Raw genomic sequence first — 24,037 nt, forward strand, 5'->3', positions numbered from 1 at the left:
GTATGATGTACCCACAGCTCCCACACATCATATTTGATAACCCCCACAGCCTCTCATACAGTATGATGCCCCAGTATCCTCCTTTTGATTGATAAAATAAAAATACTCACCTGTGCTGTGTGGAGACCGAAGGTCCACACACCAAAGGCGATGTAGAGAAGTCATTTCGTCCGCTGCACTGAGACTCCGAGTTCAGACGCTCAAGCTGAATGATGAACCACGAAGCAGACAGCCCCCTGTTCCACCTTTATATTCAACCATATTTGCTTCCTAAAAATGAATGCAGATACAGTTGAAATTGGAAAACCCTGCGTAAAAGAGGGGAACGGCAGTGCCTCTCACCATCGAGCCCCCAGCTCATGGCCCCATAGAGGCTGTGTGGTCTGCACTATGAGTGATACAACCCTGGACATGTATCAAACCAGTCTACCAGTGAAATATAGGCCTTCCCAGCAAGCAACAAAGCAATGTGGTAGATTGGAATAAAAAGCCCCTTGCAAGTCATCTATGTGGTGCAATCTTAATAGTAATGACAAAGAACATTGGTCTTATGAGATTTTCTAATCTACAATAAAGAATATCCTTTTTATCACTAAAATATTTGCATTTATTTGTCAGATTTACATTGACGAAAGCAGACAAACCTCTTCCTGAGCCAAAAACTAGACGCTGAATATAAAATTGACACCAGGAAAATGTAGTAAAAGTGACTTTATTTTTTCCTCATATGTCTAGAACATCAAGAAATAATTATACTGCAGATTGATAATTTAGAATATAAAATATGCAAATTTCAAAAAATAAGTTCTATTAAATGAGGCCGTTATAATTAGAATCACCGGTGGGCCCCCTGAAAGCCGGTCTAAAATGACAGAGAAAACATTGAACTACCTAAGAAGTGGTTTATAATTGACATACAAGAAACTGGCAAGGATTTCTCACAGTTCCTTATTAATGTAATGTCAGGCGGATTGTAAGACAGTTAAATAGTTTATAGAGTTCCATGCTGTAGCCAAAAAAATAGTACAGTGTAATATACAGATCAGTAGCGGTTAGTCTCTTTGTAGGAAGAGAGGTGGAGAGCAGGAGAGGTAGAAAGGCAACTTGCGTTGCAGCAACTCAATTTATTACCAAGGTCTCCCTCTATTCCCTTTCACTGTAAAAATATCAAGTGTGAATATGAATACAATCAGCTCCTCGAAGGATGGAAAGTAGTGGACTGCTTTGATAGGACCACCGTGCTTCTGGACAACAAAGCAATCTTTGTATGGTCTTAGCCCTACTTTTGAGACATTCTAAAACAAGGGTCTGCTAGAATCCAGGATTACTAATTACATATAGTGTCCTGTTTTCATGAAGCCCCTCAGTGTAAGACAATCGATTAATGGGCATAAATAAAAGTTAGAGGTCTACATGAACATCATCCCTTGTTTTCTGGGGCGGTTTCATTTCAGATGATGGATGCTCCATTTTTGAAACAAAACATGGGAACATAAAATATACCTGACAAAAGCAAACGTCTTATAACACCAGTGGTCAAGCTACAAAATCAAAAATACAGTCTGTGCATGGTCCATAAAAAGACCTTCTATAATGTTCAATAGCCATCTTCTTATGAACAAGTGAAAAATATGCCTTCTGGCATTATATCCTCTCTTCTGGGCCAGACCTAGAGAAATCTATATACAATGATTCTCCATGGTTAGGCCATAGCTGAAAAATATATGTTCATTTGTGAAAGACTAGAGCAAAAATTATCAACTGTGAACGGATCCAAGAAGTAAAACTGAAGTCAGGCCCGGACTGTTGTCTCACTACTATAAGACATTGTAATAGACCATATCTTTCATAGTTTGCTCAGACATTGACTGGTCTTCTGATGAATTCTCCACTTCTCCATAGTTGTATGAGTTCTCCTCAAAGTCCTCCATTTCCTGCTGGCTGTCCATATCATTGGCTTCTTGGTCAGGAAGGTCCATTATTGGGTCTGTACAAGAACAGTAATGATTAGCTAAGAAATTATGGATATCAGGCATGTCAACTGGACTGCTGCTCACAGTAACATGTCAGCTTCAGGTTTATTATTGTACTGGGATAATAAGATGACTGACTTGCTGCTATATCATCATCAGAGAGTTTTGATACCTCATAGAATAAGAAGCTTGATCACAGGGCACCCTCAATAGGATTTAAGTGGTTTGTATATTTTACACATATTAATTAAAGAGATTTTCCGGTTTTGGAAAACTTGGTACCCAGGTGCAGTTTATTTAAAAAAAAAAAAAAAAAAAACAGTTCTTTACTCACTCTCCTCGGGTCCAGTTCTAAGTCTCCATCACTGCCCTTACTGCGGCTCTGTCTGAGTAGATGGTAAGAGCAGCTCAGAGACACTTAGTTACTGATTGGCTACAGCGCTGTTGACAGAAGGTCAGTGCTTTCAATGATTATAGACACAGCAAAGACTCAGTGCCAGACCTAAGGACAGCGAGTAAAGCACAGTTTGTTTTTAAAAAACAAACTGCAGCTGGGGGACAGGGTTTTTCTGAAACCAGAAAACCCCTTTAATTACAATAATTACCCCAATTTTGGTATCACCATCACATGTGAGAGCTGATGTTATATGATCGAGTATGAATGAAGGGACAACCGGCAGTACCAAGATTCCTTGATTTGGAGAATCTCAGAAAATTATTTTTTCTTGTGTAAAACCCTGATTTTCCCCCCAATCGGGGAGCTACGGGAGAACCAGAGAGGTGCATCAGTGGATAAAAAGTGGCCACACTAACTTTGCGTAAAGACTACACAACTGCATCAAGTTACTGCATAGTGTGATCAACTACATCAACAGCTCGTTCACCTACAGTCGCATGTAAGTTTGGGCACCCCTGGTCAAAATTACTGTTATTGTGAACTATTAAGCAAGTTGAAAATGTAATGATCTCTAAAAGACCTAAGGTTGAAGATGACACATTTTCTTTGTATTTTAGGCAAAAAAAAAATTATATATATATATGTATATATATTCATCTTTTACATGTTAACAATTAAAAAAAGGAAAATGGGTTGATGCAAACATTTGGGCACCCTGCATGGTTAGTACCTAGTAGCACCCCCTTTTGAAAGTATCACAGCTTGTAAACGCTTTTTGTAGCCAGCCAGTTCTGTGAGATTCCTAAGTCGTCTTGCATGCACTGCTATTTTGAGGTCTAGCCACAGATTTTCAATGATGTTCAGATCAGGGGACTGTGAGGACCATTGTAAAACCTTCAGCTTGCGCCTTTTGAGGTCGTCTATTGTGGATTTTGAAGTGTGTTTAGGATCATTATCCATTTGTAGAAGCCATCCTCTTTTCAACTTCAGCTTTTTTACAGATGGTGTTATGTTTGCATCAAGAATTTGTTGAAATTTCATTGAATCCATTCTTCCCTCTACCCGTGAAATGTTTCCCGTGCCATTGGCTGCAACACAACCCCAAAGCATGATTCATCCACCCCCATGATTAATGGTTGGAGAGGTGTTCTTTTCCTGAAATTCTGTGTCCTTTTTTCTCCACACATACCTTTGATCATTGTGGCCAAAGAGTTCTATTTTAAACTTATCAGTCCACAGGACTTTTTTCCAAAATGCAGCAGACTTTTTTAGATGTTCTTTTGCATACTTCTGAAGATGAATTTTATGGTGAAGACGTAGGAGATATTTTCTTCTGATGACTTTTCCTTGAAGGCCATATGTGTGCAGGTGTCTCTGAACAGTAGAACAATGTACCACAACTCCAGAATCTGCTAAATCTTTCTGAAGGTCTTTTGCAGTCAAGCGCAAAAGCAGATTTGCCTCTTTAGCAATCCTATGAGTAGCTCTCACTGAAATTTTGCTTATTCTTCCAGGTCTTGTCTTGACCTCTACTGTTCCTTCTAACTGAGGACAGGGCAACTAGAAAAAGTTTTGCTATCTTCTTATAGCCTTCTCCTGCTTTGTGGGCCTCCCAACATTTTCACTTTCAGAGTGCTAGGCAGCTGCTTAGAAGAACCCATGACAGCTGTTTTTTGGCACAAGGTTACAGGAGGCTGGGTGTTTATAAAGCTGGGAGCTTTGCATCACTTGGCCTTTCCTAACGATGATAGTGAACAAGCCATAACCCTAAGAGGCTAATTAAGTTCTGAAACCTTGGTCAAAGTTATCTGAGCGGTTAAAGCTGTAGAAATGCAACAGATAATGCACTCACCAACAGTGTTGCTTGATAATAGTCCTGTTTATTCGGGATTACACATGCAGAGTGGTGGTGCAGGTTCTGGGGTGAGAGGACAATGGCCGTTTCGCGCTGGTCCTGCGCTTCAACGGGTCCACTAGCCCAGAACCTGCACCACCACTCTGCATGTGTAATCCCGAATAAACAGGACTATTATCAAGCAACACTGTTGGTGAGTGCATTATCTGTTGCATTTCTACAGCTTTGACGGCTCAGGTTTTACTATATATGGAATTTGCACCACCTGGCTCGCATGCACACGGCTAGTGCCCTGTCTGTGTGGTTTTTAGGCTAACACTCTTTCATATGTAGAGTGCAGCGACTAGTGCTCGACATTTGAAGGCTGCACATTGTGACTGGTGCCTCACTATTTCTCTTTATATGCTCAAAGTTATCTGAGCACACAAATCTCCAAGGGTGCCCAAACTTTTGGCCCATTTCTTTTTTTGTAGTTTTTAAAATGTAAAAAATGGCAATATTAATTTCTTTTGCCTAAAATACAAAGGAAATGTGTCATCTTTAACTTTAGGCCTTTTAGAGATCATTTCATCTTCAACTAGCTTAACTTTTCACAATAACAGTAATTTTGACCAAGGGGTGCCCAAACTTTTACATGCCACTGTATTGAAAAAGTACTCCTGTGTAGTTTATCTTCTTTTTCTCTTTAAGTATGTACCACTTCATATAACAAATACAAAAAAGACAGGTGTAAATACACCAATGAGATTTCACAGCAATGGTGCTAAGGCTCTCCATAAATTGTGGCTTTCAGTGGAATATACTGGGAAAGGTATCTATAAGTTTGCATACACAAGATGGAGGTCACCTTTTCTTTTAAGAGATTAGCTAGAACAATTTTATAATTTGTCAGGAATCCTTACAGTGTGCAATGTTCTCACTGTTAGGATTCCACTCTTACCGCATCCCGGTGCTCATCACTTCACCGCTTAGATGCGATTTGCATATCACGTACTGCTGCATTATCTTCTGCTTCTCTCAGTTGAATAACTGTGATAACTTTAATGTGAAAAGTTATGCTTCCAGTGGCATTTTTGTGTTGGTGGAGTTGACTTTTGTATTGGTTTCTGAGTGACTATTAGTTTTACAAGATGTGGATTCTAACCTTGGTTTTCCAAACTGATGTCCATCACCCCATGTTTAACCTTCATGTGACGACTGAGGTTGCCTTTCAAGTTGAACTTGCTAGAACAATATGGGCATTTAAAGGGTTTGTATCCTGCATGAAGATGCATGTGACCCAGCAAATTATACATTCGGTTGAAAGATTTTCCGCACACCTAGAAACAAAGAATAGAAATAAATTATCTATATAATACAGGTCCTGGAAAGATGTACTATGGACTGTTCTATGTAACTGTTAGCAAAATGATACGCATTACTATGAATCTGAACATCCTGAGGAAACGGTGAAGCCATACACTTCATACACAGCCCAGGTCTCTTCTTTTTTCTTACTCCATCAGATGTTTGGAGATGGGGGGCCTTCAGTGAGATATTTGTACAAGTATGCTGCCTGCAGTCTTTAGTCCTAATTAGAGGACCTAATTGGGTAAATCTTGACCCAGAGCAGACATTCCCCATCACAGGACAAAGTACATTACATGGAACATGTATCAAAAAGAACAATTGTTGTTTTCTTCCTCTAATATCTTACTACTGCTGACCACTGTGATAGCTCTGAAAATGCAGCCTTTAGGCCACGAGTGCATTTTTTATTTTCGAGGGGAACCTATGAAAAAGCCTTTTTCCACATTCTGGGATATTCTACAAACAGAAGACAAACACTTTAAAGGGGAATTGTACTTTCAAATGCATTTTCATAATAAGCTTTAATTTGTCTAGAAGAGAAATGACACAATTTCTGGACATTTTATGACTTTTATGTCCATCTGTCATGCAGTCTCCTATACACATGCAAAGAGGGATTACTGTATTTTCCTTTGGTAGCACACAGACGGAAGCAGCAGAGGCATGAAGGCAAGTATAATGCAGTACTGAGCAGTGTAGCTGTGAATCCTGCACTGCAGTAAGCTGGCTAAAATCTGTAGGACCAGTTCACTGCCCTCTTACTCTGCTCCTCTCTCCACCTCACCACTCCCTAGAGTTACATAGGCAGTGTATCCCGATATCACACTGTGCTAGCAGTCCATCTTATCTTGAGCAAGACAGATTTGAACTTTTTTTTTTTTTTAATAGAAGGTGAGTTCAGAAGGCAGGGGGAAGAAGTGGCTCATACATGGAGAAAGAGGATTTATCTGTTAAGATATATAACAAAGTTTCTTATATTCACATGTACTATTGTATTACATGAAGTTTGTTGAAAGTACAGTTCCCATTTAAGGCTTCTGATCGGCTCTGAAAGAGAAAACTCTACATAGGATCAAAGCAATATTGTAAAAGTGATTAGGCATATTCCCTTGTCATTGAAACAGTAAACTGTGCCATCATTGGCCAGTAAAAAGATAGTGGTTTACAATGGGCCACTGCTCAGCCTGGCTTGTACCTTGCATTTGAACGGCTTCACAGGGGAGTGCACTATCATATGGGTCTTCAGCGTTTGCTTCTGTACAAAGGTCTTAAAGCAGATATGGCACTGGAATGGGCGAACACTGGCATGTATCAGCATGTGGCGCTTCATGTTGGCATGCAGAGTGAATTCCCGCCCACATACCTCACATTTAAACTCCTTTACTCCCTGGAATAAATAGAAAATACAGATTATGAATGACATCGATTCATGGTCACAATGAATAAATGACATGAAGAAATGCTGTAACACATGCCAGTCTCATACAATGGTAGTAGAGGGTGTATTTTGGCATCAATGACTAAGTAAAGCATTTGGGTCGTGGTCAATAACCAACACTGTTCGTGGTGAATCTAGATAGAAGGATCATCATCTATACAAAGTCCTGCTGCTGTCTGGGTTACTACATCACATCACAGTCATATATATAAATTTATCATTGGGAGTTAGGAACCATAACAATTCCCAATTAGTAGGAGAAGGTGATGTACCCACACCCATCCATGCTGCTTAGATAGCTCTGTTCCTTCTGAAGCATTACAGATTGCAAAAATTTGTGGCTCTTTCTTCTGGAATTCAAGATCACAAATCCGTAAAGACATCTTCCAACATGTCCCAAAACATAAGCTAAACAGGAAATCTGTAATTCTATACCTTTGTACATGCCAACAACACGGCCACAATTTAACTGGTACATTTCTATACATGACCCACAAAATAAAGGACCTACAGGATAAATAAGTGCAAAAACTATCCCATACACGCACTTATATATTAATTGCTTTCCTTCTTCTTAATCAGGTCTACAAATATAATAGGAGTTAATACTACTCTCTAGTCTGGGTCCAGCAGCCTACAACTCTGCTTTGTGGACCACCGTAACATAAAGAGGGGTGAGAATGACAATAAAGCACACCTCCACTGAACCCTGGACATTCATCTTACACTGCGCCAGTCAAAGAAGCAAAACTCAGCACCCTATAAATTAGTTGTTTTACAAAATTATTGCAAGAAATCCCAAAATACAGGTTAAAAGAAGCAAGATACAAGGGTGCAAGGCTAAGCCTAAAGATTACATAGGTTTGTTCTGTGTCCCACCCTATTGGAGTAGCCTGGCTGCCTCCCAGGGGACCTGACGCTGGAACCGCTCCTTCACTTGCCCCAATGTTACAAGCCCAGTTATTGCAGATATTCCCAATATCTACTAAATCATAGGGGTCCTAGAAGTACCGTAGATACTTATTATGTGTTTCCTCTACTGGACACTAGAGAGAGCCAGACAACAAGAGAGAAGGAAAACTGAACCACTAAAGAGAACAAAAACCGGAGCCATTTCCTAGGAAAATAGACATAAGAGCTCTGTTGCTAGCCAAATATCTAACATACAAACCAATGTTCTATAAACATGGGCTAAGAGGGATACCAGACAGTTCCTAAATATTTACAGAATATCATATAAGACATGCTGTGCAATTGGCTAATGGATCTACACTGTGTGCAGAATTATTAGGCAAGTTGTATTTTAGAGGATTATTTTTATTATTGATCAACAACTATGTTCTCAATCAACCCAAAAGACTCATAAATATCCAAGCTTAATATTTTTGGAAGTTGGAGTGGTTTTTTTTTTTTAGATTTGGCTATCTTAGGAGGATATCTGTTTGTACAGGTAACTATTACTGTGCAGAATTATTAGGCAACTTAATAAAAAACAAATATAATCCCATCTCACTTGTTTATTTTCACCAGGTAAACCAATATCAGTGCACAAAATTTAGAAATAAACATTTCTGACATGCAAAAACCAAAACCAAAAAAATTAATGATCAATATAGCCACCTTTCTTTATGATGACACTCAACAGCCTTCCATCCATAGATTCTGTCAGTTGCTTGATCTGTTTTCGATCAACATTGCGTGCAGCAGCCACCACAGCCTCCCAGACACTGTTCCGAGAGGTGTACTGTTTTCCCTTCCTGTAGATCTTACATTTTATGATGAACCACAGGTTCTCTATGGGGTTCAGATCAGGTGAACAAGGGCGCCATGTCATTATTTTTTCTTCTTTTAGACCTTTACTGGCCAGCCATGCTGTGGAGTAGTTGGTTGGATGTGATGGAGCATTGTCCTGCATGAAAATCATGTTTTTCTTGAACAATACCGACTTCTTCCTGTACCTCTGCTTGAAGAAGTTGTCTTCCAGAAACTGGCAGTAGGTCTGGGAGTTGAGCTTCACTCCATCCTTAACCAGAAAAGGTCCCACAAGTTCATCTTTGATGATACCAGCCCATACCAGTACCCCACCTCCACCTTGTTGGCGTCTGAGTCGGAGTGGATTTCTCTGCCCTTTACTGATCCAGCCTCTGGCCCATCCATCTGGCCCATCAAGAGTCACTCTCATTTCATCAGTCCATAAAACCTTTGAAAAATCAGTCTTAAGATATTTCTTGGCCCATTCTTGACGTTTTATCTTATGTTTCTTGTTCAAAGGTGGTCGTTTTTCAGCCTTCCTTACCTTGGCCATGTCCCTGAGTATCGCACACCTTGTGCTTTTTGATACTCCAGTAACATTGCAGCTCTGAAATATGGCAAAACTGGTGGCGAATGACATCTTGGCAGCTTCACGCTGGATTTTCCTCAATTCATGGGCAGTTATTTTGCGCCTTTTTTGGCCAACACGCTTCTTGCGACCCTGTTGGCTATTTGCCATGAAACGCTTGATTGTTCGGTGATCACGCTTCAAAAGTTTGCAAATTTCAAGACTGCTGCATCCCTCTGCAAGACATCTCACAATTTTGGACTTTCCAGAGCCCGTCAAATCTCTCTTCTTACCCATTTTGCAAAAGGAAAGGAAGTTGATAATAATTAAGCACACCTTATATAGAGTGTTAATGTCATTAGTCAACACCCCTCCTCATTACAGAGATGCACATCACCAGACCTACTTAATTGGTAGTTGGCTCTCAAGCCTATGCAGCTTGGAGTAGGACAACATGTATAAAAAGTATCAAAGTGATCAAAATACTCATTTGCCTAATAATTCTGCACACAGTGTATGTTTATTTCAGATTCCATGGGTGTTCCCCTTAAGACAAATTTAGCAATGCACTATACGTCAAATATAAGAAATACACAAGCTTCTGGTTTGCTGCTGTTGGTTCTTGTATTAACATGCAATTTCAATATTGCCGAGTGTAATACCAAGAAGGAAAAGAGCAATTATGGAAATCACAGGATCGATATGCATGTTAATGATAGGTGAAAAAAAGGAAACAACATTTTCTAAACAGTTCTGCTACACTATATGCAGTTTGCAAATCATCAAAATCCACTGCTGGCAGCTCCCTTTGCAATTGCCGACCAATGATGTTCCAGATGTGCTTGATGGCAGACAAGACCGGAGATGCTGAAGGCCAGGATAGCACATTGATGCCATGCAAGCTGCTCACAGTAGCACGAGCATACGGCCTGGCATTGTCATGTGGAAAAACGGCTCCTGGGACACTTTGGAAAAATGGCCGTAGCACTGGTTTCATGACCAAATCATTGTAATGAAAAAGCTGTTAGTGTAACTGGAATGAAGACTAAAGGGGTTATATACTAAGCCTAAGACATCAAACAGTGTTTGCACAAAGCATCAAAAGGTATTTGCGTGACATTGGGATATGAGCCAGACATCCAGCTATAGGTGTTCTACTGATCTCATGCTACCACTGCTAAAAGCTTTCATGGTACAGAGCAAGACAGCAATAGTGGCTGGAAAGGAGGCACATCCTTTTCAGCAATGAGTCCTGATTTTGTTTTGGATGTAATGATAGCTGGAAATTGATCTGAAGACCATATGGGCCTTCACAAGGGAACATGAATGTGTACCATGAGCCGTTTTTCAACACAACACCATACCGCATGTTGCTAGTGCTTCTGTGAACAGCCTGTGTAGCTTAAACATGCCACCTAATTCTGCAGCATCTCCGGAATTATCTCCCATCGAGCAAATCTAGGCTGTCATTGGTTGCCAGTAGTGGATCTTGATGATTTTTCCAAAAGCATTCAGTGTGGCAGAACATTCCTCAGACAGCCATTAATAACCTTATTGATATCAGCCAAGATGTGTAAGTGCGCGTACTTCAACATGTGGCGCTCATATATGATTTTGAATAGATCAAGATATTTTGAAAAATTTGCTTCCATTTTTAATCATTTGCATATCATTAACATTTCTATGCATCCCGTGGTTTCCATAATTCTACAACTTGGTGTTGCAATTTCAATGTTGAGGAGTGAGCGTAGGTATAACTTATGTGAGGATGCCTGAAACACAATAAAAACTGGTAAATATATACATTTCAATATTTAGTATTATGGCAGTGTGAATACAATACCTTGTGTGTAAGCGAATGCTGCTTGAGATGATGGATTTGGCTGAACTCCATGCCACACTCCTTACAGACAAATGGCCGCACGTTCTGATGCTTCAGCATATGGTTCTGGAGCTGACTGCGATAGTGGAAGGACTTGTTGCACTCCATACACTGGTACATTGTGGGTCCTTGGTGAGAGGAGATGTGACGTTTTAACTGTGTTAATGTAGCAAAGTCCAATCCACATTCAACACAGACATGGCATCTGCCATTTTCATGCTTTACTTCATGAGCTTTGAGTTCGCTGGGGTAGGCAAAGCCCCGGCCACAAAAGCGACAGCTGTAGGGTTTGATATCCGTGTGGAGCAACATGTGTCTCTTCAGGTGGCTGGTCTGTGTAAAAGCTTTGTTGCACACCTCACACTTGTGTGGCCGTGTCCCTTGGTGTGTGAGGAGATGAGTTTGTAAATGACTTGGCTGTTTGAAGAGCTTGTTGCAGTGTGGGCATGAATGGGGTTTGATACCGCTGTGTCCCAGGATATGCGTGACCAGGTTGTATTTTGAGGTATAAGACTTCTCACACATCCGGCACTGCCACCGTTTCTGACGATCACCAGCCTCCACCAGGTAAGAATCATCAATCTGTACATTTATATCCAGTCTATCCAACTGAGCCTTTTTGTTGCGTTCAATAGTATCAGCTGTTTCCGTTTCATGTTCATTGGGTTCCGGCCAAATAAAGCTTTGCACGTTCTCCTCTGTCTTGGGTGATCCAACTATTGGACTTCTGGCGTCACTAGGTTGCATTAAGTTAGGCCCAAAATTACACTGCCTTTTCATACTGTCCAAGCTGGAGTTTCCAGGGATCATTGGCATAGGTGGAAGAGGGTAGGAATTCTGCACGGGGTGCTGTAATACGCGTCGATATTCAGTGCCCACATCATGGCGGGATCTTTCTCTAAAGTGACGAAACCTCTTTGGCTTTCTATGGAACGTACTGAGGTCAATCATTTTCATAGAAGGGTTTTGCACAGTGTCATCACTAGGCTGCTCCTGAGTATCTTGTGAAGCCATTTCTTCATTTTCACCTTCTTCACTATTGGCTCCTATTGTGACCTGGCAGATTTCTGCAGCATCTATCTCGTCTTCAGGTTTTTCACATTTTATTTTTGGAATCACTCTAACTGGAAGACGTTTTTTCCGTTTCGGATGCTTTTCTGAATCCAAAGCCTCATCTTCTAGTGGTTCAGATGCAACCTTTGCCCCAGTGTTTAGATAGTTGTCACCTTCTGGCTGCTCAGCCTCAATAGGTCCATGATCTGAGAGGTCACTCCTGGAGGCAGGGAAAATGCCACTTGGGCTGATTGTGGCTCCAAAAAGCTCATTATCTGATACCAGGCCCAAAACAGCAGCCTGTGCTATAGACAATACCACCACGGCATCCGTCTGTGTGCCAAAGTCAGTGAACCGGTCCATATTACATACCATCAGAATGGCATGCCCTCCCTGTGGAGAAAGAGCAGAATGTAAAGAAAACACTATCTCATGAAAATTACCATCTTTATTATCAGTCATTCACATTTTGACCTATATCTGCAAACTGTAATAGGGCTCATTCTCCAGTATGATAACAATTGGTCAACAATATTGTTCTTTTCATCAGACTACTATTAGCCAAGAGTGACTACAAAGGATATCTATACCTGTTACACACATTATATGTCAAGAACACTAAATGCAATGTAGCTATTTACAGAACAGGAAGAACTGCAGTAGATGACCTATCTACAGGACTGGAAGAACTGCAGTAGAGGACCTATCTACAGTACTGGAAGAACTGCAGTAGAGGACCTATCTACAGGACTGGAAGAACTGCAGTAGAGGACCTATCTACAGGACTGGAAGAACTGCAGTAGAGGACCTATCTACAGGAATGAAAGAACTGCAGTAGAGGACCTATCTACAGACGAGGAAGAACTAAAATAGAGCACCTATCTACAGGCCAAAAAGAACTGTTGTAGAGATCTGCAGACCAGGAAGAACTACAGTAGAGCCTCTATCTACAGGACTGGAAGAACTGCAGTAGAGGACCTATCTACAGACCAGGAAGAACTAAACTACCTATCTACAGGCCAAGAAGAACTGTTGTAGAAATCTACAGACCAGGAAGAACTACAGTAGAGCCCCTATCTACAGGACTGGAAGAACTGCAGTAGAGTCCCTATCTACAGGACTGGAAGAACTGCAGTAGAGGACCTATCTACAGGACTAGAAGAACTGCAGTAGAGGACCTATCTACAGGACTGGAAGAACTGCAGTAGAGGACCTATCTACAGGACTGGAAGAACTGCAGTAGAGGACCTATCTACAGGACTGGAAGAACTGCAGTAGAGGACCTATCTACAGGACTGGAAGAACTGCAGTAGAGGACCTATCTACAGACCAGGAAGAACTAAACTACCTATCTACAGGCCAAGAAGAACTGTTGTAGAAATATACAGACCAGGAAGAACTACAGTAGAGCCCCTATCTACAGGACTGGAAGAACTGCAGTAGAGGACCTATTTACAGGAATGAAAGAACTGCAGTAGAGGACCTATCTACAGACAAAGAACAACTAAAGTAGAGCACCTATCTACAGGCCCAGAAGAACAGTTGTAGAGATCTGCAGACCTGGAAGAACTACAGTTGAGCCCCTATCTATAGGACTAGAAGAACGGCAGTAGAGTCCCTATCTACAGGATTGGAAGAACTGCAGTAGAGGACCTATCTACAGGACTAGAAGAACTGCAGTAGAGGACCTATCTACAGGACTGGAAGAACTGCAGTAGAGGACCTATCTACAGGACTGGAAGAACTGCAGTAGAGGACCTATCTACAGGACTGGAAGAACTGCAGTAGAGGACCCATCTACAGGACTGGAAGAACTGCAGTAGAGGACCCATCTACAGGACTGGAAGAACTGCAGTAGAGGACCTATCTACAGGACTGGAAGAACTGCAGTAGAGGACCCATCTACAGGACTGGAAGAACTGCAGTAGAGGACCTATCTACAGACCAGGAAGAACTAAACTACCTATCTACAGGCCAAGAAGAACTGTTGTAGAAATCTACAGACCAGGAAGAACTACAGTAGAGCCCCTATCTACAGGACTGGAAGAACTGCAGTAGAGTCCCTATCTACAGGACTGGAAGAACTGCAGTAGAGGACCTATCTACAGGACTAGAAGAACTGCAGTAGAGGACCTATCTACAGGACTGGAAGAACTGCAGTAGAGGACCTATCTACAGGACTGGAAGAACTGCAGTAGAGGACCTATCTACAGACCAGGAAGAACTAAACTACCTATCTACAGGCCAAGAAGAACTGTTGTAGAAATATACAGACCAGGAAGAACTACAGTAGAGCCCCTATCTACAGGACTGGAAGAACTGCAGTAGAGGACCTATTTACAGGAATGAAAGAACTGCAGTAGAGGACCTATCTACAGACAAAGAACAACTAAAGTAGAGCACCTATCTACAGGCCCAGAAGAACAGTTGTAGAGATCTGCAGACCTGGAAGAACTACAGTTGAGCCCCTATCTATAGGACTAGAAGAACGGCAGTAGAGTCCCTATCTACAGGATTGGAAGAACTGCAGTAGAGGACCTATCTACAGGACTAGAAGAACTGCAGTAGAGGACCTATCTACAGGACTGGAAGAACTGCAGTAGAGGACCTATCTACAGGACTGGAAGAACTGCAGTAGAGGACCTATCTACAGGACTGGAAGAACTGCAGTAGAGGACCTATCTACAGGACTGGAAGAACTGCAGTAGAGGACCCATCTACAGGACTGGAAGAACTGCAGTAGAGGACCTATCTACAGGACTGGAAGAACTGCAGTAGAGGACCTATCTACAGGACTGGAAGAACTGCAGTAGAGGACCTATCTACAGACCAGGAAGAACTAAACTACCTATCTACAGGCCAAGAAGAACTGTTGTAGAAATCTACAGACCAGGAAGAACTACAGTAGAGCCCCTATCTACAGGACTGGAAGAACTGCAGTAGAGTCCCTATCTACAGGACTGGAAGAACTGCAGTAGAGGACCTATCTACAGGACTAGAAGAACTGCAGTAGAGGACCTATCTACAGGACTGGAAGAACTGCAGTAGAGGACCTATCTACAGGACTGGAAGAACTGCAGTAGAGGACCTATCTACAGGACTGGAAGAACTGCAGTAGAGGACCTATCTACAGACCAGGAAGAACTAAACTACCTATCTACAGGCCAAGAAGAACTGTTGTAGAAATATACAGACCAGGAAGAACTACAGTAGAGCCCCTATCTACAGGACTGGAAGAACTGCAGTAGAGGACCTATTTACAGGAATGAAAGAACTGCAGTAGAGGACCTATCTACAGACAAAGAACAACTAAAGTAGAGCACCTATCTACAGGCCCAGAAGAACAGTTGTAGAGATCTGCAGACCTGGAAGAACTACAGTTGAGCCCCTATCTATAGGACTAGAAGAACGGCAGTAGAGTCCCTATCTACAGGATTGGAAGAACTGCAGTAGAGGACCTATCTACAGGACTAGAAGAACTGCAGTAGAGGACCTATCTACAGGACTGGAAGAACTGCAGTAGAGGACCTATCTACAGGACTGGAAGAACTGCAGTAGAGGACCTATCTACAGGACTGGAAGAACTGCAGTAGAGGACCCATCTACAGGACTGGAAGAACTGCAGTAGAGGACCTATCTACAGGACTGGAAGAACTGCAGTAGAGGACCTATCTACAGACCAGGAAGAACTAAACTACCTATCTACAGGCCAAGAAGAACTGTTGTAGAAATCTACAGACCAGGAAGAACTACAGTAGAGCCCCTATCTACAGGACTGGAAGAACTGCAGTAGAGTCCCTATCTACAGGACTAGAAGAACTGCAGTAGAGGACCTATCTACAGGACTGGAAGAACTGCAGTAGAGGACCTATCTACAGGACTGGAAGAACTGCAGTAGAGGACCTATCTACAGGACTGGAAGAACTGCAGTAGAGGACCTATCTACAGGACTGGAAGAACTGCAGTAGAGGACCCATCTACAGGACTGGAAGAACTGCAGTAGAGGACCTATCTACAGGACTGGAAGAACTGCAGTAGAGGACCTATCTACAGGACTGGAAGAACTGCAGTAGAGGACCTATCTACAGACCAGGAAGAACTAAACTACCTATCTACAGGCCAAGAAGAACTGTTGTAGAAATCTACAGACCAGGAAGAACTACAGTAGAGCCCCTATCTACAGGACTGGAAGAACTGCAGTAGAGTCCCTATCTACAGGACTGGAAGAACTGCAGTAGAGGACCTATCTACAGGACTAGAAGAACTGCAGTAGAGGACCTATCTACAGGACTGGAAGAACTGCAGTAGAGGACCTATCTACAGGACTGGAAGAACTGCAGTAGAGGACCTATCTACAGGACTGGAAGAACTGCAGTAGAGGACCTATCTACAGACCAGGAAGAACTAAACTACCTATCTACAGGCCAAGAAGAACTGTTGTAGAAATATACAGACCAGGAAGAACTACAGTAGAGCCCCTATCTACAGGACTGGAAGAACTGCAGTAGAGGACCTATTTACAGGAATGAAAGAACTGCAGTAGAGGACCTATCTACAGACAAAGAACAACTAAAGTAGAGCACCTATCTACAGGCCCAGAAGAACAGTTGTAGAGATCTGCAGACCTGGAAGAACTACAGTTGAGCCCCTATCTATAGGACTAGAAGAACGGCAGTAGAGTCCCTATCTACAGGATTGGAAGAACTGCAGTAGAGGACCTATCTACAGGACTAGAAGAACTGCAGTAGAGGACCTATCTACAGGACTGGAAGAACTGCAGTAGAGGACCTATCTACAGGACTGGAAGAACTGCAGTAGAGGACCTATCTACAGGACTGGAAGAACTGCAGTAGAGGACCCATCTACAGGACTGGAAGAACTGCAGTAGAGGACCTATCTACAGGACTGGAAGAACTGCAGTAGAGGACCTATCTACAGACCAGGAAGAACTAAACTACCTATCTACAGGCCAAGAAGAACTGTTGTAGAAATCTACAGACCAGGAAGAACTACAGTAGAGCCCCTATCTACAGGACTGGAAGAACTGCAGTAGAGTCCCTATCTACAGGACTGGAAGAACTGCAGTAGAGGACCTATCTGCAGGACTAGAAGAACTGCAGTAGAGGACCTATCTACAGGACTGGAAGAACTGCAGTAGAGGACCTATCTACAGGACTGGAAGAACTGCAGTAGAGGACCTATCTACAGGACTGGAAGAACTGCAGTAGAGGACCTATCTACAGGACTGGAAGAACTGCAGTAGAGGACCTATCTACAGACCAGGAAGAACTAAACTACCTATCTACAGGCCAAGAAGAACTGTTGTAGAAATATACAGACCAGGAAGAACTACAGTAGAGCCCCTATCTACAGGACTGGAAGAACTGCAGTAGAGGACCTATCTACAGGAATGAAAGAACTGCAGTAGAGGACCTATCTACAGACGAAGAACAACTAAAGTAGAGCACCTATCTACAGGCCAAGAAGAACAGTTGTAGAGATCTGCAGACCTGGAAGAACTACAGTTGAGCCCCTATCTATAGGACTAGAAGAAAGGCAGTAGAGTCCCTATCTACAGGATTGGAAGAACTGCAGTAGAGGACCTATCTACAGGACTAGAAGAACTGCAGTAGAGGACCTATCTACAGGACTGGAAGAACTGCAGTAGAGGACCTATCTACAGGACTGGAAGAACTGCAGTAGAGGACCTATCTACAGGACTGGAAGAACTGCAGTAGAGGACCTATCTACAGGACTGGAAGAACTGCAGTAGAGGACCTATCTACAGGACTGGAAGAACTGCAGTAGAGGACCTATCTACAGGACTGGAAGAACTGCAGTAGGAGACCTATCTACAGGACTGGAAGAACTGCAGTAGAGGACCTATCTACAGGACTGGAAGAACTGTAGTGGAGGACCTATCTACAGGACTGGAAGAACTGCAGTAGAGGACCCATCTACAGGACTGGAAGAACTGCAGTAGAGGACCTATCTACAGGACTGGAAGAACTGCAGTAGGAGACCTATCTACAGGACTGGAAGAACTGCAGTAGAGGACCTATCTACAGGACTGGAAGAACTGTAGTGGAGGACCTATCTACAGGACTGGAAGAACTGCAGTAGAGGACCTATCTACAGGACTAGAAGAACTGCAGTAGAGGACCTATCTACAGACGAGGAACAACTAAAGTAGAGCACATATCTACAGGCCAAAAAGAACTGTTGTAGAGATCTGCAGACCAGGAAGAACTACAGTAGAGCCTCTATCTACAGGACTGGAAGAACTGCAGTAGAGGATCTATCTACAGACCAGGAAGAACTAAAGTACAGCACCTATCTACAGGCCAAGAAGAACTGTTGTAGAAATCTACAGACCAGGAAGAACTACAGTAGAGCCCCTATCTATAGGACTAGAAGAACTGCAGTAGAGTCCCTATCTACAGGACTGGAAGAACTGCAGTAGAGGACCTATCTACAGGACTGAAAGAACTGCAGTAGAGGATCTATCTACAGACGAGGAACAACTAAAGTAGAGCACCTATCTACAGGCCAAGAAGAACAGTTGTAGAGATCTGCAGACTTGGAAGAACTACAGTTGAGCCCCTATCTATAGGACTAGAAGAACGGCAGTAGAGTCCCTATCTACAGGACTGGAAGAACTGCAGTAGAGGACCTATCTTAGGACTGGAAGAACTGCAGTAGAGCACCTATCTACAGGACTGGAAGAACTGCAGTAGAGGACCTATCTACGGGACTGGAAGAACTGCAGTAGAAGACCTATCTACAGGACTGGAAGAACTGCAGTAGAGGACCTATCTACAGGACTGGAAGAACTGCAGTAGAGGACCTATCTACAGGACTGGAAGAACTGCAGTAGAGGACCTATCTACAGGACTGGAAGAACTGCAGTAGAGGACCTATCTACAGGACTGGAAGAACTGCAGTAGAGGACCTATCTACAGGACTGGAAGAACTGCAGTAGAGGACCTATCTACAGGACTGGAAGAACTGCAGTAGAGGACCTATCTACAGGACTGGAAGAACTGCAGTAGAGGACCTATCTACAGGACTGGAAGAACTGCAGTAGAAGACCTATCTACAGGACTGGAAGAACTGCAGTAGAGGACCTATCTACAGGACTGGAAGAACTGCAGTAGAGGACCTATCTACAGGACTGGAAGAACTGCAGTAGAGGACCTATCTACAGGACTGGAAGAACTGCAGTAGAGGACCTATCTACAGGACTGGAAGAACTGCAGTAGAGGACCTATCTACAGGACTGGAAGAACTGCAGTAGAGGACCTATCTACAGGACTGGAAGAACTGCAGTAGAAGACCTATCTACAGGACTAGAAGAACTGCAGTAGAGGACCTATCTACAGACGAGGAACAACTAAAGTAGAGCACCTATCTACTGGCCAAGAAGAACAGTTGTAGAGATCTGCAGACCTGGAAGAACTACAGTAGAGCCCCTATCTACAGGACTAGAATAACTGCAGTAGAGTCCCTATCTACAGGACCAGAAGAACTGCAGTAGAGCACCTATCTAAAGGACAGGAAAAATTAAAGCAGAGCAAATATCTACAGGACAGGAAGAGCAGAAGAAGAGCATGGCTTTTGATCTTTCCCAAAGAACATGACAGATGGGTAAATACATAGTTCTCCGCATAGTAATTCTAGCACATATTCATTTTCAATGAGTCAGGACACAAATATTAACAGCTGCTTTAATTGTAAGAAAACACTGCACAACCTATTGGACTCCAAAAGAAGGCGGCTGGTGTAATGGAAAAGGGATCTGTAAGGAAAAGACACAGCGTTCCAGACATTATCCCTGGATAACTGTTAATTCCAAGGGTCCAGTAATAGGCTTTAGATGTCAGTAAGATATTAGATTGGTGCCAATACTAATGAGGTCCCTCATATGAGAAGCACTGACGCTAGTTGCAAAATTGTTATATTTTCTTTGAAAATGTTTGCTCTAATGACTAGGCGGTCATGATGGACTTATGACTAATGGTAGAGGCCAGGTAACCCCTCCTCTTGTAACCATATTCACCTTTACTCCTTCCTGCGTCTGTCTGCTCTGGGCTGCAGGCAACATGAGTGGGAAGGTGACAATCATTTCTATAATTCTGTTTACAGGAAAATGAAGATCATAGATACTTTGTACTTTGCATTAATCTGTGTGCTGAGATTTAGCAGAGAGCTTTAATACACTGACTTGTAACTAGCTGTATACCTGCGTGAGCATCAAGGCACCAGGGCAGATTCAATCAAGATTCCATTATAGTTATGACACGCAAAGATTGTGACACCATAAGTAACCAATACGGACAGTGAACTGCTTAATGTTTTATATGACAATGAATAAGCTTTATTTGCTGAAACCTGAAAGGCGTTTTCTGGGCTAGAAATAAAGGATTCATTGTGCTTTCAGAAACAGTATCGTTCCTTTCCGTGGAATATGTCTGCTTTTTGCACCACATCCTCATTTAATTTAATGAAGAAGAACTGTATAAGTGTTTTTTTAATGTATTTTTTTCTGGGCCTTTTATTGTACAAAAGAAATGCAGTGTTTTACAGCAACAGGAAAATGAATGAGATTTCTGAAATCGGTGCGTTTTTTTTCCTTGTGGTTTTTTTTTTTAACTATGATGAGGTTTTTAAAACCACAGCATGTAATTCTTTCAATGTTTTACTGCAACTTTTCCCAATGAGATAAAAATGAGTTAGCATAAAAAAGCACCAAAAGCGCATAAAAAACATACTAAAATCATGCATAATTTCCCTACTAAAATTAAAAGTATTGCTAAATTTACTCTTATTTGTCTCCTGGACTTTGTATAATGTTAAAATTTAAATATTATGTTACTAAACCAGAGATTGCTGCAGTCAAAGAAAAACAAAAACTTCCATTTATACCACTTTAAAAACCACCTCACAAGCTGAGCAACTAGGGGTCACCTCACAGTTCAGATCCTGCACATTTCACCCATTTTTCCTCTCTGGAGGCTCAATGGCCGGAGGGATTCCCTCTCTTCTTTCTCTATGCAGCACACAGAAACAAGTGGCAGTATGGAGGAGGTTATACAGCAGTACTGAGCAGTGTTGCAGTGAATCCAGCTTTGCTCTGCCTGTGTCTCACTTGTACCCCTCTATAGACTTTAATAGGCTCTATAACCGCCTCGCTCATTTAGAGGGTATTATCTCGAGCAAGACGAATTTGAGTTATATTGCACAGAGAATGAGGAGTTCAGGATGCAAGGTGAGAAGTGGCTTATAAGTGGAGAAACATATTTTGTCAAATAAGATATATTATATAATTTATTATATTCACTTGCACTATTGATTTATGCAAAGTGTTGAAACGACCGTGACTTAAGTAAATGAAACAGAGCTGCTATATCAGACCCATCCAAAGAAAAAAAGCAGATGCTTAGTTTATATTCATGGACCACTAGTTTCAAGACACATGTCAGCCAGTTTAAGAAAGAGCGAGTCCAATTTAGGTGAAAAAAACTTCAAGGTTCCATTTATTCTGCCATAGATGCCAGTTGTCTCTCACTCTTATTATACAGCATCATACTAGAGCTGTAATGTTACAGGATATTGATCTGAATTAGTGATGAGCGAGTGTGCTCGTTTAACCCTTTCGCCGAGCACGCTTGGGTGCTTTCCGAGTATCTTCGGCGTGCTCTTATATTAAGTTCGAATCCCCGGCGTCTGCATGATTTATGGTTGTTAGACAGCCTCAACACATGCAGTGATTGCCTGTTTGTTAGGGAATCCTCACATGTGTTGAGGCTGTCTAACAGCCATAAATCATGCAGGGACTCAAACAATATATGAGCACGCCGAACATATTCGGAAAGCACCAGAGCGTGCTCGGTGAAAGGGTTAACCCCTTTCTGATGTGCAGCATAATAGTACGCCAACGTCAGATCCCCCTGTTTTGTGCAGGCTCCAGCGCTGAGCCCGCACCTTTCCGGGCATGTGTCAGCTGAGCTATACAGCTGACATGTGCCCGCAACAGCAGCGGGTGGAATCGCGATCCACCCGCGGCTGTTAACTAGTTAAATGCTGTTGTCAATCTCTGACAGCGGCATTTAACTCGCGCTTCCGGGAAGCACGTCATTGGCCACGCCCATCGGTGACCCCGTCACATGATCGCGGGTCACAGATGGGTTGACATGACAACGCAGGGTCTGCAGGAGACTCCTGTGGTTGTCACTGCCAGATTGCTATGAGCGCCACCTAGTGGTCGGCGCTCATAGCTTCTGCTACACACAGGTGATCTGTTCATTGCCTCTATGTAGCAGAGGGGATCAGACAACTGCAGCTTCTAGTCTCCTATGGAAACTATTGAAGGATGCAAAAAGTGTAAAAAAAATGTTTTTAGAAATATAAAAAAATATAAAAGTTTAAATCATCCCCCTTTCGCCCCAAAATAAAACAGTAATAAAAAAAAACACATACACATATTTGGTATCGCCGCGTTCAGAATCACCCGATCTATCAATATAAAGAAAGAATTAACCCGATCGGTAAATGGCGTAACGAGAAATAAATTCTAAACGCCAGAATTACGTTTTTTTGGTTGCCGCAACATTGCAATAAAATGCAATAATGAGCGATCAAAACATCCTACCTAACCCAATGTGGTATCAATAAAAACGTCAGCTCGGCATGCAAAAAATAACACACCCGGCCCCAGATCACGAAAAATGGAGACGCTACAGGTCTTGGAAAATGGCGCAATTTTTTTTTTTAAGCAAACTTAGGATTTTTGTTTCACCACTTTAATAAAAAATAACCTATACATGTTTGGTATCTGCAAACTCATAATGAATGACCTGGAGAATAAAGGCAGGTCAGTTTTAGCATTCAGTGAATGTGGTAAGAAAAAAAAAAAAACAACTGTGGAAATGCAGTTTTTTTGCAATTTCACTTCCCTTGGATTTTTTTTCCTGTTTTCCAGTACACAATATGGTAAAACCAGTGATGTCGTTCAAAAGTACAATTTTTGCCCAATTTGACATATTGACCGAAAAATAAAAAAGTTATGGCTCTGGGAACAAGGAGAGCAAAAAATGAAACGCAAAAACGGAAAATGCTTCGGTCACGAAGGGGTTAAACGAGTACACTCGCTCATCACTAATAACCTATTATTGTACCAAACAATCAAGGTAAACTATTTTTGTAATTACCAGGGAGTCCTAAAAAATAGTTTTTGTTACATTCTTTGCTAAGCATAGGCGAGAATATGCTGGATCCTCCACTGTCATTCGGTGTGTCAGGAGGGCTGCTGGCTCTGGTCCACGGTACTGGGGTGTGAATATTTAGACAAACAGAAATATAATTATAGGTAAATATGTAATAAGATTATAATAAATAAAAGAGAACATTTTGTCTTCCAGTTACATATATGTACATTATACACTAGAAATAAAATAAATCCTATACATTATTCATCACAATGAATATGTTTTGACACAGCGGTGAGGATAAGTAAGTGGTTAACATTTAACTTTGTAAAGTGCACCACTGAGAGAAGATGGCTGATCCCAAGACTCAATAAAAGTAGAATCGGTTTACAGATCTGTCATGCAACTTGAGCTGGGTGCAAGTACCGGTGACGTGTACATGTCACCTACTACATATGGCCTAGTACAAGGACAGCCACTGGTTCTACTATAGAAGGTAAGATAGGAGAAATATGATCAGAAGCATGGCTGAGAAACCAGGCACTCCCTAGGCGCTGTGCCA

At 42.1% G+C, this 24,037-nt stretch overlaps 1 protein-coding gene across 4 annotated transcripts in view; it reads right to left on the minus strand.

Moving 5' to 3' along the window:
- Window positions 1-696: 696 nt before the first annotated feature.
- The window catches only part of ZNF710 (zinc finger protein 710), an 81,322-nt gene continuing 57,981 nt past the window's right edge, over window positions 697-24,037 (minus strand). For all 4 annotated transcript variants that reach the window (XM_073653216.1, XM_073653217.1, XM_073653215.1 and 1 more), the window contains 4 exons: window positions 11,177-12,661; window positions 6,771-6,962; window positions 5,370-5,544; window positions 697-1,987 (listed from right to left, as the gene is read on the minus strand). In XM_073653216.1, the coding sequence (XP_073509317.1) occupies window positions 1,818-1,987; window positions 5,370-5,544; window positions 6,771-6,962; window positions 11,177-12,643 (2,004 nt within the window). In that variant the 5' untranslated portion in view covers window positions 12,644-12,661 and the 3' untranslated portion in view covers window positions 697-1,817. The remainder of the gene's footprint in view (window positions 1,988-5,369; window positions 5,545-6,770; window positions 6,963-11,176; window positions 12,662-24,037) is intronic.

Source organism: Phyllobates terribilis, unplaced genomic scaffold, assembly GCF_046119375.1.
Source record: "Phyllobates terribilis strain yellow unplaced genomic scaffold, ASM4611937v1 Scaffold_11__3_contigs__length_659146591, whole genome shotgun sequence".
Lineage (NCBI taxonomy): Eukaryota > Metazoa > Chordata > Amphibia > Anura > Dendrobatidae > Phyllobates > Phyllobates terribilis.